This window comes from Chelonoidis abingdonii, chromosome 23 (assembly GCF_003597395.2).
Source record: "Chelonoidis abingdonii isolate Lonesome George chromosome 23, CheloAbing_2.0, whole genome shotgun sequence".
Taxonomy (NCBI): domain Eukaryota; kingdom Metazoa; phylum Chordata; order Testudines; family Testudinidae; genus Chelonoidis; species Chelonoidis abingdonii.
Window position 1 is genome coordinate 23,180,695 of NC_133791.1, and position 15,328 is coordinate 23,196,022.

The 15,328-nt window shown below is 48.6% G+C and overlaps 1 protein-coding gene across 1 annotated transcript in view; it reads left to right on the forward strand.

Moving 5' to 3' along the window:
* CCDC30 (coiled-coil domain containing 30) overlaps positions 1-7,646 on the forward strand; it is a 161,038-nt gene extending 153,392 nt beyond the window's left edge. The window contains exons 25-27 of the mRNA XM_075060183.1: positions 287-401; positions 4,460-4,527; positions 7,193-7,646. Coding sequence (XP_074916284.1) covers positions 287-401; positions 4,460-4,527; positions 7,193-7,406 — 397 coding nt within the window. The 3' untranslated portion in view covers positions 7,407-7,646. The remainder of the gene's footprint in view (positions 1-286; positions 402-4,459; positions 4,528-7,192) is intronic.
* The last annotated feature ends 7,682 nt before the right edge of the window (positions 7,647-15,328 follow it).

The following is a 15,328-nucleotide window of genomic DNA, read 5'->3' on the forward strand; positions in this document are numbered from 1 at the left end:
GAAACTAGGGTAGTGCAGTGATGAGTCAGGCAGCTGCTCCTCATGCCTAAAGGATGTATGCAGGCCACTTCATGCGAATAGCTGCTTTGAAATGGCCGACTCTGGCGCTGCATGGAACATGACTCAAGGTAGAACTGCAGGGACAATATGTATGAAGTGTTTAAGGGGTTGTTTGAGTTTCTCAGCAGAGAGGTTGAGAGGAAATGTCCCTTTGAAAACAGAAAATGATAGGGTGAAGATTCATGTGCAGAAAATAAACTGTGCCCTTTCTCTGTGACCTTCTCAGAGTGCAGTTCCTGGATGAAGAAAACAAGCGACTCCAGGAAAGCACCCTGCAGCTTTCCAGTCATGTTGGCATTCTGGAACGTACTCTGAGGAACATCCAGACCCATAGCTTAGAGGTGAGATGTGCTGCTTTTCTCTGTAAAATGGGCACATCTGAGGAATTTCACCTTAGTCCCTACCAATGTACCTCAGCTTTAACCTCTTCTAGATTCCACAGGAATTTTTGGTATATGTCCGCGCAGGACCAGACTTTCAAAAGTGAGTCGTACCCACAGTTGGAACTGCCAGAAGGAGAGGTGTATTATTAGTGTCCCAGTCCCCTAGGCATTGGACTGAGCCCAACCAAGTCATTTCATAAGTGACACCCTCCCCCCATGGATTGGCTGGTAACGTCACTCTTGATTAGCTGAACTGGAGCCAGTGGCCTAGATGTGCAAGGCTTTGTGGCTCATTTCCAGTCTGCTGAGGCAGCCAGTGCCCTCATCTGTTGTATTATTAGGCCACTTGTCATCTTGAAAAGGCATCACTTTTTCTTACCTTTGTTCTTTTTTGTTTTTCAGTCATTAAAAATATTCCAATGACGTGTAAGGTCAGGAACCAGGAAAATTTTTTAAAAAGTGGGTAATTTTAGATATTTTACACAAATGACCCCAAAATGTCAAACATGGGAGCCTAAATCCCTACTTCGGCACCCGAAGAGGTGTCCTGATTTGCAAAAGTGCTGAGCACTCCCGTTTCCCATTGCATGGACTCAGGACCTCTGAGAATCAAGCCATTTATTTGACTGAGATTTTCAAAGTTTAAATTAAATAGGAATTGAGTGTCTAACTCCCTTAGAGACCTTTGAAAATCACAGCCTAAGGGCCTAAATATATCTGAAGCCATGTCTACACTACAGAGTATGTACCAGCACAGCCTCTAGTGTAGCTGCAGCACAGGCTGACACAGGAGTTCTTCTGCCAACATAGCTACACCACCCCCCAAGATGGTTAGCCAGGTTGACAGCCGTTGGCATAGCAGTGCCTCCATTGGAGGTTTTGCCACCATAGCTATGTCAGGGCAGGATGTGATTGTTTTTCACATTCCTAGCAGACATAGCTCTGCTACCATAGCTTTGGAGTGTGGAGCAGACCTGAGTCTAGGCAACCAAATTTCAAAATGCTGGCCACAGTGTGTGGGACAGTGGCTGAAAGGGAGAATAACAGCTGTTTATAATAGTAACTCTGCTCCTCCAGGACTCATGTGCTTATGAAAGAAGAATATATAATATAATTTGTTAGGATTTTCAACTACAAATGGCTACCTTTACTGGAGCAGGTCCGTTCTATGGAAATAACTTTTCCTGAATCATCTGCACATGTTTTTTTTCATCCTCTGGGAGTTATGCTCATGCCCTTGCATTGAACTGTTATTAGAAAAAACCTATCTGTAGATGGGCAGACTCACCCCCGCGGCGCCTCCTGCTGGTTGCTTCAGGGAATTAGCTCGATTCCAGCTACGGAGCGCCCTCTGCAGGCCGGTGATCCATCTGTCCTCTGTTGGCCCCAGGCCCCTCCCTGGACCTCAGTGCCCCTTTACCTGGGTCTCCCCCACTCCCAGGGGAACTCCACCCCACTATCCCCACTTTGCCTCAGTATTGGCTACTGCCCAGTCATTGTCTAGCCCCCACGCCCTGGGGCAGACTGCAGTATCAGACACTCATCATAGGCAAAGGGGTTTTGGCCTGACTGCCTTTACCCACCCTGCGGCTGCCCCTCTGCAAGCCCAGTTCCTTGGAGGCCTAGAATTAGGCCCTGCAGCCTGGGGAGTTGCTGGCCTAGGGCTTCCCAGCTCCTAAGGCTTTTCCCCAGCCCTGCCTTCCTCTAGGTTGCCTGGGTAAGTTCCCGAGCAGCCAGGCCTGTCTCTCTCTCCAGTCAGAGAAAGACTCTTTCTGCTTCTGGCTCCCCTGGCCTTCTTATACAGCCTTGTGGCTCAGTTTGGGGCATGGCCCCCAGCTGTGCCACTCCTGCCATCAGCCCAGGCTTCTGGCTCCAGCTACAGCCCCTTGCCAGGGCTGCTTTCACCCCTTCTCTCCTGGAGCAGGAGTCCATCCTGCTACACACCTCCCGCCTTAAAATCCCCACCCATGGGGATAGGAGGGTTTTTTCCCCTGGACTAGCCGCCCATGTGCCTCCAGTGCCACTCGCTTCTTTTCGGATTCCTCCAAACACTTCCGCAAGCGGACCTCCTCATCTACGACAGCCGCATACTCCTTAACGAGGTCCACCACACTCACCTCAGACTCACGGAGGGCCCACTCTGCTGCCTCAAGCCGTGCCCGTAGATTTGAGTCCCCCAGACCTTCTTCTCTCAGGGTCTGGGTCCCCTTGGTGGTCTGTCCCACAACCACCTGGGTCCATTTTGTTTCTCGGAGATGTCCCCCCCGGGGCCCCATCTCTTGCTGGGCCCACTCCATCTGGGTCCCTCTCCCTCTGACAGGTGGGGTGATGGTTTGGGTCCCAGCCTCCTGCGAGGTCCCCACGATCTTCACCTCGGCCTGTGTTACCATCTTCAGTTCCTGCATGGCCCCTTCCGGGCCTTCAGGCACCTCCATTGGCCCACCCTCAAGTCTCTTGAGGGGGCAGTGCCTCCTAATGTGCTCTGGTTTCTGGCAGCCCCAGCAGACTCCCTGCCTCCCCGCTGCCTTAGGCCTTCTCTGTTTCTTCATGGGCTTAGACCTCCCTGGGTTGCCCTGCCCCGTGTTCCTTGGGCCCGGACAGTCCCTCCAGAAGTGGCCCGCTTGCCCACATGTCCAACATACTGGCAACTGCCTGGGTTCCCGCACCCGGCAGACTGCCTGAGGGACCTGCCGCCTCCTCTTCTCTGGGTGAGGCACCCTGCCCCCAACCCAGTAGGGACAGTCCCTCCTTAAATATCCTTGCCTGAAACAGGCATAACACGTCCGGCGCTCAGCTGCAGGCCTCCCGGTCCCGGCTCTCCGCCTCTCCCAGCTATCTCCACCACGCCTCCAGAACTCCATCCTGAAGACGTTCACCAGATCCCGCTGCTCCTGTGCCAGCTGGCCCACTTGTTCCCGGAGGGCCTCCTGCACCTCCCACATGTCCTGTCGGGCCTCCCGGATCCCCTGCAAATGGTCAGCCCCCTTTCTCAGGGGCACTGACATCAGGGCCCAATCAGGGATTCCATCGGGGGCCTCCATGTAGAAGATCCCTGTGTACCCCAGATCCATCATCCTCCAGATCCCCTCAGTCCAGGCAATAGTCCACAGTCCTTGCCCAGGCCCCTTGTATCGGGGTGGACCGCTATGCCCGCATTCTCCACCACATGTAGACAGGCGGCGCCTCCTGCTGGGAATTAGCTCGATTCCAGCTACGGAGCGCCCTCTGCAGGCCAGTGATCCACCTGTCCTCTGTTGGCCCCGGGCCCCTCCCTGGACCTCAGTGCCCCTTTACCGGGGTCTCCTCCACTCCCAGGGGAATTCCACCCCACTATCCCCACTTTGCCTCAGTATTGGCTACTGCCCAGTCATTGTCTAGCCTCCACGCCCTGGGGCAGACTGCAGTATCAGACACTCATCATAGGCAAAGAGATTTTGGCCTAGCTGCCTTTACCCACCCTGCGGCTGCCCCTCTGCAAGCCCAGTTCCTTAGAGGCCTAGAATTAGGCCCTGCAGCCTGGGGAGTTGCTGGCCTAGGGCTTCCCAGCTCCTAAGGCTTTTCCCCAGCCCTGCCTTCCTCTAGGTCCCCTGGGTGAGTTCCCAAGCAGCCAGACCTGTCTCTCTCTCCAGTCAGAGAGAGACTCTTTTTGCTTCTGGCTCCTCTGGCCTTCTTATACAGGCTTGTGGCTCAGTTTGGGGTGTGGCCCCCAGCTGCAGCCACTCCTGCCATCAGCCCAGGCTTCTGGCTCCAGCTACGGCCCCTTGCCAGGGCTGTTTACCATCATATAAATAACATCCCTCACATGCCACCGACACACGCAAACATATGTTCACTTGAAGTGTTTCATCCCTTTGGAATTCTCTGCGTCTGTGATTCTCTGTGTTGTCTCTCTAAATGTTATATTAAAACTGTTTTTTTTCTCTCTAGTTTGTGAATGATGCACTTGCAAGCATTGATTGCCTAGAGCATCCTTCCTACCTTGGATCTGTTGTTTATTTTTCTGGTTCTCTTTCTAGGACTTCGGGAGCATTGGCTTCTCTGAATGCCAGCTGCTAAGTAAGATGTTGCCATGTCCAAGCACAAGGTATTATAAGTAAAAACATACAGGCAGTGTGTCTACTTACTAACAGTGAGACTTGTCAGTGTCTGGGAGAGGGAAGCTGTGAATTTTTGTTTTTGAAACACATGTTCCACCCTTTCTTTTATTCGTGGATATGTTTTAGTCATGCTGTGGGGAAAATGATTATATAAAAGCAAATGGTACAGAGAAGGAAAAATTCCAGAAATATATTTTCCAGCTCCTCATGATTTATGGGTGGTAGTTTAAGTAATAACATAATCATAGAAGACTAAAGATGCATTGCCAGCTGTGTACACAATGGAGTTTCAAAATTTGTATCCCTTGGCCCATGCATGCACCATTCTTTTGAAGAGATACTATAATAAATAGTAAAATAAATGGAATGAAACCAGCAGACAGCTGGTCTGTGCCACCTAAGCTCACATTGAAATCACTAAGTGTAATGCTGATTGATAACATTCCTCAGTTGTTCTAGTTTTCTTTGCCAAGCTCAGGAGTCCATGGTACAAATTTACATCACTGGATTCTGTTGCAGTACAGTTATTTCACTGGTACTGTTGTGTCCCACAGGTGGTGCTAAAACTTAGGGTCCTTTTTCATGATCTCAGGCTTAATGTCTCCATAACCATACAAGGGAGTGAACCTTCTCCTGTAGTGCTAAGCGTCATTTCCTAAAATGTCTGAAAGACAGCCACAAAATAGAGTTTTCAGAACAGATTTCAACAAACTCCCCGCATGCTTGGGTTCTTCTTCATTAGAAGATTTTAGGCCTTTCCTCACAGTTCTATAAGCCTCTCTGTCCTGTCAGTAGATCATAATAACCATTAGTCCCATTCTCACAACTCTTCTTCAAGGAACTTTGTAATTTGCAAAACTGTTTGGAATGAAACTTCAAAAAAAGCCCTCTGTCCATGCCCTAGGAGACAGAGGGACTAAGAAACCCTTGCAAAGGGATTCTCATGCTTGTCCCCCAGCATCCCAGTCTCTAAAACATGTCTTATGGTCTCTGGGTCTTTGGAAGCCCCTCCTACAATGGGCAGGGTTTCTTCCAGGCTAAAGGGAAGCCCCACTCTCCCCGTTTGGTGGGGCTACTCACACACAGAAACCCTGCCATTGGGGGAGGGCTTCCCCCAGACCCTTATCATAAAAGATAGGGCCAGTGCTTTGCCAGCTCAGTTTGCGTAACAGGCCATGCCCCTGTGGGTACGGGAAGGGCAGTGACCTTCTCCTGAAGATCCTGGTACCTAACCTGGAGGATCATGGGCCATTGGCCTGCCCAGAATTTGAAATTGGGCTCTGGCTACAGCCCTCCCTCAAAGACTCCCAGGGCTAATGGGGAGCAGGGGCCATGTGAAGAAGGATGTTTAAGGAGGAATTGAATTTTAGGGGTTAGAGTTGTGGAGGAGTGGCTAAACCATCCTCTGCTAGCTGCTGCCTCCTTTACTTTGATTGTAAGCCTTTTGGGGCTTTCCATTATGTGTGTAAAGGACCTATCACAACGGACCTTGCTCCCTGGTTGGGGCCTCAGGGTGCTACCGCAGGACGTGTAATTAATAATAATAAAGAGCTATTGGTTTACGGGGAAGGGGCACAGAGTGCTGAGGTGCCATGGGAGAGCCAGAAGTTTGGCAGTTTTTGCATGTACTACGGAGTCTGGGGGCTCCTTGGAGGAAAATGGAGTCTGTAAGGTTTAGGTTGGGAGCAGTTAGGGGATAGAGGGGTTGGAATAACCATAGTGGGAGCCATTGGGTCACAGGAGCTTGTAGGGGTGTACTTATGCAGGGAGCCTTGGAGGCACTGTGGGTTAGGAGGAGCCAAGGGAGTAGGAAAATAGGAGTCTATCACACTTATGGGGGAGCAACCATCTAGAGAGCTGGGCGGCTTGGGGCTTGCCTCCAGTTGAGTTGGGGGACAGTGGGTTATGGGGGAAAGTAGGTGATTTGGGGAGGCATGAGGATTGAGTGAGATGTGGCAGGACCCAGAACTTGGTGCCCAGCCCATGTTGATCAAGGTGCTATGGGACTGAGTGGGAAGAGAAAGTTTTGCTTCTGCTGTTTATCAGCACTGGGGTCGCAAGGCAGCTGCACATTGACTTAGGTTACGGAGGGGTTTTGCCATAAACATTAGCAAACATGTTCTGTGCAAGACAGTGTAAGAGTAAATCAACTTGACAAATCTTATCAGCACTGCACGGTAAATATGCAACAGCAATGGACATTTCTGAACACGAGTTTAACCACATTTTCCTGACTGAACACATTTATTGACTTTTCTCCCAAAATAAGTTTTCCAAAGACCGCTCCAAAACTTTTATTTTTAAATTAAAAACCACGTTTGTGACACAAATTGCCCTGTTCCTTTAAAGCATGGCCAGAGCACTTTTTGGGAAGGAGAGGAGGTGTAGAGAAAGGAAGGATAGTTCGGTCAGTACGGCCGTAGCCTAGGATTTGGGTTCAAGTCCCTGCTGTGCCACAGACTTCCTATGTGATGTCACTCAGCCTCTCTCTCAGCTGTAATTGGGAGATACTAGCACTGCTGTGCCCACAGGGTGTGTGAGGACAAATATGTTAAAGATTGTGAGGTACTTAGACACTACAGTACTGGAGGCCAGGTGACTGTCGTAGGCAGATGTTGGCAGAGTGAATTAGTGATGGAAATTCTTTTTCAGCTTCTCAGCGACAGGGCTGCCAAACTCCCTTGGCATTCTGAGAGCCATCCAAGATGTCAAGCCTGAAGAAGGAACCAAGACCCCAAAGTCCCTGTTTTCCTTATCACCTTCTCAGCCTTCTCAGAGTGGTTATTTAAATGTGGCTTCACCTGGAGACTGCACAAACTTTCCAGTGCAGCCCCAGAGTCCCAGCTTCAGCTGCAATAGTGTCTAAGAGGGACTCCAAGGAGCTGCTCTGATTGGGACTGTGGCTGTGGGCTTCCTGCTGCAGTGGGCCACACATCCAGCCGGATCAGTATGTGTCCAATAACTCGTTCAATGAATTTTGTGATTTTTCTCAGCTGTTATTTGACAGCTGTTGTGTCAATCACTTGCCCAGCTCTAGCGTCTCATCCCAGATCGCCCTGGAATTTTTACATTCACAGATTTAATTCATTAAAAGGGTTTTTTAAAAGGGGTGTTTGTCATTTAGTCTCAACTCCTTATGTGATCTAGATACATTCATGGGCCGGGGTCCCGATCCTGCCTCCTGCCAGGGCCAGATTAAACTTTTGTGGGCCTTACACCAAACATATTTGTGAGCCCTCATGTAGTCGTTATGGACCCCTTCCGAGTGTGGGCCCAGCGCAACGGCGCCATAGTAAACCTGGTACTGCTGGGATGGGGATGAAAACATTTATTAAAAACCAAAATAAGATATTTGAAGCCATACTTGATTGAGACCTCCACTCAGCCCACAGAGAACAAACTGGACTAAAATCAGTGTACCCAGAATACACTTGAGTTTGGTTTACTTGTGTGGGAGTGGGTTCTTCGTTAGTTTTGTCTTTTTTGTTAAAACACTCAGGGCCTGCTTCTGGCCCTGAACACAAGTGCTTAACTGGCACATTTATGAGCCATATTAAGCCCTGCTGTACCACTCAGTGGAGTTGCACCTGCAGCTCCCCTCCACCCACTGTAATGTTTCATAAATCCAATTTCACAAGCTGGATCTTTCTACTTTGGTACAATAATGTTTACAAATCTTAAGTTACTGGGGAGGAAAACTGCTGGTGCCCATCTTTTGCTGGGAGAAAAGGCCACTGAGAGAAAGACTCACACTTTATCACAAAGGCTACCACAATCCAGACTCAAGCCTCTATACCAGCCTTCACACCTGGGCTCTCCCCCACCCCCACCCCAACTAACCCCGACCTTCATACAAGGGCTCTTCTCAAATGTCCCTGCTACCACTCCCCCAACTTTCACCCTAGGACTGTCACCTTCCTCCCTTCTACTGCACCCACCTGAACCAACCCCCAAGTTCAACCAGAACTATCTCCTCCCTCTGCCCCCTGTACCTTCACACCCTGCTTCTCCTATCCCCCTGCCCCACGGACTCAGTGCCAGCTCCCCCGTCAAACCCAGACTCACTCCACAACTGCCCCATCCCCCCAAGCCATGCTCCCCCCTCCCCAGAGTGTGGGGACAGTTGCTGGGCATTGCACTGCCCCACCCTCCAGGGGCCACAGGCAACCACCTCCTGGTGCAAAGCTGCAGGGTCCAGACAGTGCCAGGAGCCCGTGGCAGGAGTCAGAGCACCATAGCCGCCCCCGGCTTCCCACCACCCAAGGAGAGCGGAACAGATTCAGGGGTGGGGGGCCAAGCAGGATCAGCGCCGGGAACCCTCTCCCTGCGTCATTTCCTTGCTGGAGGGGATGGGTGTTTTTGGTCTACCAGCTTCAACTGGGGCGGCTGACAGCATGGCGCAAGGCATGCTGGGACTAGTAGCGCAGCTGGCAGCGCAGGTCCCAAGGCTCCAGAACGCAGCTGCGTGCAAACTATAACTCCCAGTATACCTTGCAACACCCAGTCCCTGCTGCGCCTGCACACTGTTTCACCCAGTGTGGAGAAGATGCTGACTTCACGTTGCCGGGATGTGGCCAGGGCTGGATTAACCCTTTGCGGGCCCCCAAGTAGTCACATGGCCCCTTCCAAGTGTGGACCTTGCGCCACTGTAAACCCAGGACTGCATCCTGTGGTCACAGCGGGACCTGGGCCCCGATCCTGCCCTCCGGACAAGCCTGCCTGGCCTGCACTGGGGGGAGACAACAGCGGGTAGACACTTTTCCCACCCACTCGGGCGAGCCTGTTTCTGCACTGGAATTTGCTACCTGTAGCAGTTACTCATATGTAAGGGATTGTAGAAAACTGCTGTCTGATGTAATTTGCTACCAGTAACAGGGAATTGTTACCAGTAGCAATTACTGATACTTGTTGTTCTTATTTGCTGACTTGTCCTAATCTTCTAAAACTTGACAGTGGTGTGGGATGGAAACATAAAGCGTTTGGCTTCCAAATGACCCTGCCTGGAGTACATATGTATAAATTAACTCTTAATTGAGGATTGTAAAAAATAGAGTGAGTTCATTTAAACATCATTTATTTTGCAGCTTCATTTACTGTGCCATCCTGACATGGACATTTCTGCCCAAGTGACCTGTGGGTTGGATTCATTTTAGTGGGACGCAGGACATGTGGAAGATAATTTAAACTCTTAATTTTCCTAGGCTTTGCCTCTGATATACTTCTATGTTGGTGCGATCTCTGACCATTACAGTTCATCAACTCAGCAGGGAGGCACAGGCAGCAATGAACTTCTATTGCCTTGACTGAGAAAGGTTTCGGATGAAAGGGAGGGTAGATTCCAGCAAGCTCCTGGGGTAATATCTCATTGGCGATGAAAGGGCTTGTTCAGAAAGAGATTTTGAAGTCTGTAGGGTAAAGATGAGCCAGATGGGTTTGTCTCCATGCAGGTATATGTTATCCTCTGGGGGCTGAGTAGAAAAGAGAGAGAAGTATTTTGGATTTCTTATTTCCCTTACTGAGGGCTATCTATGCTCACCTGAAGTATTTCCTGGAAGAAGCAGTGCCTATCTATTACAGGGTGTCACTGAGTCCCCAGGCGATGCTCTGGAACTGCTCCCCACCAAGCCAGTCAGGACTTTGGGGAGCCTCATCTCCCTTGGAGCAGACTGTCTCCAGGGCAAGAAGCTCACATGGCTTCACCTCCTGGGTCTCTCTTTGGAGCATTCAGCATCCTCTACCCCTCCGTGCGCTTCCCACAGTGAGTCCGCCCAGGTGGGATCCTGGGGAAGCCAGAGGATCCTGCACCCCCACTTCACAGTCAGACGTGACTCTCAGCCAGCCAGTAAAACAGAGGTTTACTTGATGACAGGAACACAGTCTAAAACAGAGCTTGTAGGTACAGCGAACGGTACCCCTCGGCCGGATCCATTTTGGGGGGCAGTGAGCCAGACACTCACATCTGCACTTCACTCCTCATCCCCAGCCAGCTCCAGACTGACAACCCCTCCAGCCCCTTCTTTCTGGCCTTTGTCTCTTTCCCGGGCCAGGAGGTCACCTGACCTCTTTGTCTCCAACATCGTCAGTTGGCACCTTTGCAGAGGAGGGGCCCAGGCCATCAGTTGCTAGGAGACAGAGTGTCAGGCATTTAGGTGCACTGGCCCTTTGCTCTGCAGCAATCACACACCCTTATAACAGCACCTGGATACTTAAGAACTGCATAGGGGACACTGAGGCACCAACACAGTATTCAGAGAACACATTAAGAACATTCCGTTTGTCACACAGGGTCAAAATATGGCTGCCATCACACAGAGATATTAGGGTGGTGGAGGTGAGAAGAAGGCCAAGAAGTCCTTTCCCTCCCCCAAACACTCCCATTCATGTGGAACCCATAATGTTGCTGCTGCCTAAATACCCTGATGGCAAACGGGTAGGGGCAGGAGGCACTGCCAGCTGTACTGAGACCCCAGAGGAGCCACGCACTGTGTGGTGTATATGCTGTACAGGTGCGGGCAACCCTTAATCCCCAGTGCTCCTGGTGGAGAGATCAGTTCCTCAGGATAGGTGCATCAGCTATTAGCCAAGATAATCAAGGATGCATCCCCATACTGAGGGTGTCCCTAAACCTCCGACTGCCAGATGCTGGGAGCAGGGCTGGCTCTAGGTTTTTTGCCACCCCAAGCAAAAAAAAGAACAAAAAAATCCTGAGTGCGCAACTGCTGAAGCAAAAAAAATCCCTCTGAGAGCACAAGTGCTGCCCCTGGAATTGCGCCGCCCCAAGCACATGCTTGGTTTGCTGGTGTCTAGAGCCAGTCCTGGCTGGGAGTGGATGAAGGGATGGATCACTCAGTGATTGCCTGTTCTGTTTATTCCCTCTGAAGCACCTGGCACTGACCACTGTCAGAAGACAGGATACTGGGCTAGATGAACTATTGGTCTGACCCACTACAGCAGTTCTAATGTTTAGCAAAAATTACAGTCGATTTTTGCCTTTGAGAAGGATATCACATGAGACAGGATACTGCCTTCATTGACCATTTGAGAATCAAGTTCTACACACAAGCAATGGCATGCGGAAAAACACTAACGGTTGGCTTTAGAAGCAAAATAACAGTCGCAAAAGGCAGTCACCATTTGTGGATTGAATGAAAACAAAGTTCCGAGACCTGGTCAGAAATTCAGTCAGACTGGAAGTCAGATGATCCAACAGAATAAACTTCTGCTCTAAAAATAATAAGAAAAAGTTAAATTAAAAATTCCAAATTGGAAATCACAGTAAAAAACAATACCAGAAGCACAGATGTCATTGCTAAAACTACTAGTGAATACGTACTTTCATATTTTCAAAGAGAATTTATTGTTAAAATATAAATTAACTAGCACAATGACATGCCTCTGCACAATATCAAAGCTAAATGATGAAGTGCTAAGAGTAATTCAGGGAATCCCAGCAGCAGCAAACACAAATTTGTGAACTGCTATGAGAGTTTATGCAGTCAGATCAGGGCTGGCCTTACCATGAGGCGAACTGAGGCGGCCACCTCAGGTGCCAGACTGTGGGGGGACGCCATTAGGACCCAGAGTGTAGAAAATTGTGTCTGCTGCTGGTGCATATGTATTCTCTCTGTTCGAGATGCACAGAGATGGTGGAGTAATGTGCTGGAGGCAGGAGGGCACAGGAGACATAACAGGCAGGCAGAAGAAAAGGTGAGAGAAAATAACAGAAAGCAGCAAGAGCTGCAGGGAGAGAGAGGAGAAGGAGCCTCTTATGTACCTCTCGAGCACCCCAGGAGTCTGGACTGATTCACAGCATCTTCTCAGCGAGCTTTCTGTTTCCTGCTGCTTCCCTGAACCCACTTGAGAACAGGCAGTCAGCTGAAGCAGTAGGAGTCAGCTAGGCCCTTAAAATGCTGATATCTTCCCTCACTCAGGCCCTGCTACCAGCCTGCTTATTTGTCCCCTTCAACTGAGTGTTGAGAGCCACTCTAGCTGGCACAAAACAGCAGTCATGAGTGAAAGAAGAAAATGCCTGTCTGGGGAAGCATTCAGAAAAAGAAAGAAAGCAAAGGAAGCTTTTCTATCTAAGCAGGAAGGAGCTCTCCTGAGATGCATAGACACAAATGTTCACGGCGAGCCTTCCAGCCCCAGTGAGGATGTGATGGTGAGGACATGCCTGATCTTCCAGTTAGTCAGAGTGCAGGTGACCTGGCAGTTACTGCAGCATTCATATCTCCATCTCAAATGGATGTAAACCATGCACATTCCTGGAAGAAAAAGTGTAGATCAGAGAGAAAGAGTGTAGTGGAGGCACAAGAAACAGCTGCTGCTGAGTTTAGTTCCTTAAGTCGAGATGATCCAGGACTGTGGACCCACTTAAGCAGTAGCCTGAGGGACTTCCTTATGTACTGATGGGCCACAGAACTGAGAAAACTTCATGTTCCCCAAAGACAATGAAAATAGAAGTTTCCATCCAACACGTTACTAGCATGAAATACTCAATGGTGACAAAGTGGAAAGGCCATGGGGCCTTATGTACTCAAAAACCCAGAATGCTGCATACTGTCTTTGTTTTTTGCAAACTCTTCCAGTCTAATGTTCCAGCCCACATTTAGGTTCTACAGGAACAAAGGACTGGAAAAATCTGGCATGCCGTGAGAAGGCAGCAAATCACCAGAGAGCATTCCATAGGTGGAAAGAGCTTGAGATGAGACTAAGGTTAAAGGCCACCATAGATATCAGCATCAAGAAAAGATTGCATCAAAGTCTCTTTACTGGGCAAAATGTTCTGAAAAGGTCATTGCCATTGTGAAATGCCCTGCTACCCAAAACCCTAGCACTGTGTGGCACTTCAGATCAGCTGTATGTGACAAACAATGGAAACTTCCTTAAAATTGTGGAAGGCTGATGGCTGAGTTGATGCTGTACTCCAAGAGTATTTAAGAAGAGTCACCACCAAAGAAATGTACACACACCACTACCTTGGAAAAAACAATTCAAAATAAGATCATACAGTTACTGGCAACAAAAGTCAAACAGAAGATTGTGGCAGATCAGAAGTCATCAAGATATTACTCTGTTTATTCTGGACCTGCACACCTGACATCAGTCAACAGAACAAATGACTTCAATGGTGCGTTTTGTAACAAACAGAACCTAGTGAAAATGTTCCTGCAAAGTGGTGACTGTTCGAGAGCATTTTCTATAATTTATTGACATTGATACCACAGGAACTGGTATGACAAATGTGCTTCTTAAAAAGCTGGAAGATATGAATTGCAAATAGACGACATGAGAGGTCGAGGCCTACGATAATGGGTGCCAACATGAGAAGGAAAGAGCAGAAGAGTACAAGACACGGCAATCCGAGAGTTAAACCCTCGAGATTTTTTTGTCTCCATGCAGTTCTCATTCATTGAACTTGGTGGGACGTCAGTGATGCAACATCAGCATCTACGGAGACTGCTGAATTTTTTAATGTAATTCAAAAGCATCTATGTATTTTTCTCTCTGCATCAACTCATTGATGGAAAATTTTGAAGCAACATCTAGGAACATTCCTCTCTGACACTGAAAACCACTGAGTGCCACATGATGGGGAAAAGTCAAGTGGAGGTGATAAAGCCTATCAAACACCAAATTGGGAACAGATGATGCCATAGTTGCCATTATGGAGGATAATGCTATGACAGGAACGGTTCGTGGGACAACAGTGGCAGAGAAAAAAATGGAATCACCAGAAACATACATAACTTCAAATTTGTGTGTGGCTTAGTGTTGTGGCATGACATACTGTTTAAAATAAAGGCTGTAAGCAAGAGACTCCAAGGTGTTGACCTTTTATAATATCTGGAGCAATGAACAAGTCATACCTACAGTTTTAACAAGTCAGATGAGGAGATTTCAAAATGTCCTGAAGAGTGCACAGAAAGTTGGCAGAAGGATCTTCCACAGCTGAAGCTATTTTCCCACCCATTCAAGAATACAAGAGTCAACACTGAAGAAAGATGACCATTTGATGAATGAGCCATGGGAATAATCCCATAAGAAATCCAACAACAATTCAAAGTTGAGATTCTCTAACCAGGTGCTAGATTGTGCAATACAGTCAGTTTGAAGACACATTTCATGCAGCTCAAGGACATCAGCAGTATATTTGGGATGTATTTGTATTAATATTCCAACTCCTCACTTACCTGAAGAACGACCACACCAGCAAATGCAGGGACACTAGAAGACAGTGTTGAACATGCACGCGATATTGATGCAAGTGACGGCTAGGTGATGAACTGAGAAAGCCCTTTCAAGATACATTTCAACAGGATCAAAACCTCCAAAAAGGCTGTTCTGGGAAATATATGTGCACAAATAAGAATGACCACCCTCTTTCCAATATGCTTTTGTTGCTCTGCTCCATACTTCTAACACTTCCTATGTAACAGCTGCCAGTGGAGAACGCAGCTTCTCCAAGATGAAGTTAATAAAAACACCATCTAAACGCTCCACAATGACCCAGAGAGGCTGGTCGGGCCTTGAAACCATCTCAACAGAGCATGAGCTGGCCCAGACTGTGGACCTTCAGGAAAGCAGTTCAAATCTTTGGCAACCAAGAAGGCAGGAAAGCACGCACTTTTGATTATTCAAACAGTCATGAAATGCCCATTTACTATGCAGACAAGAAAAGTTACATTTGCTGTTCAGGCATTTGAAAGTTATGTGTTACTTAAAATTTTTGAACAAGGCATTTGAAGTTGTTAGTTCTCCTTTTATCTGGGTAGGTAGCAGAGCAGT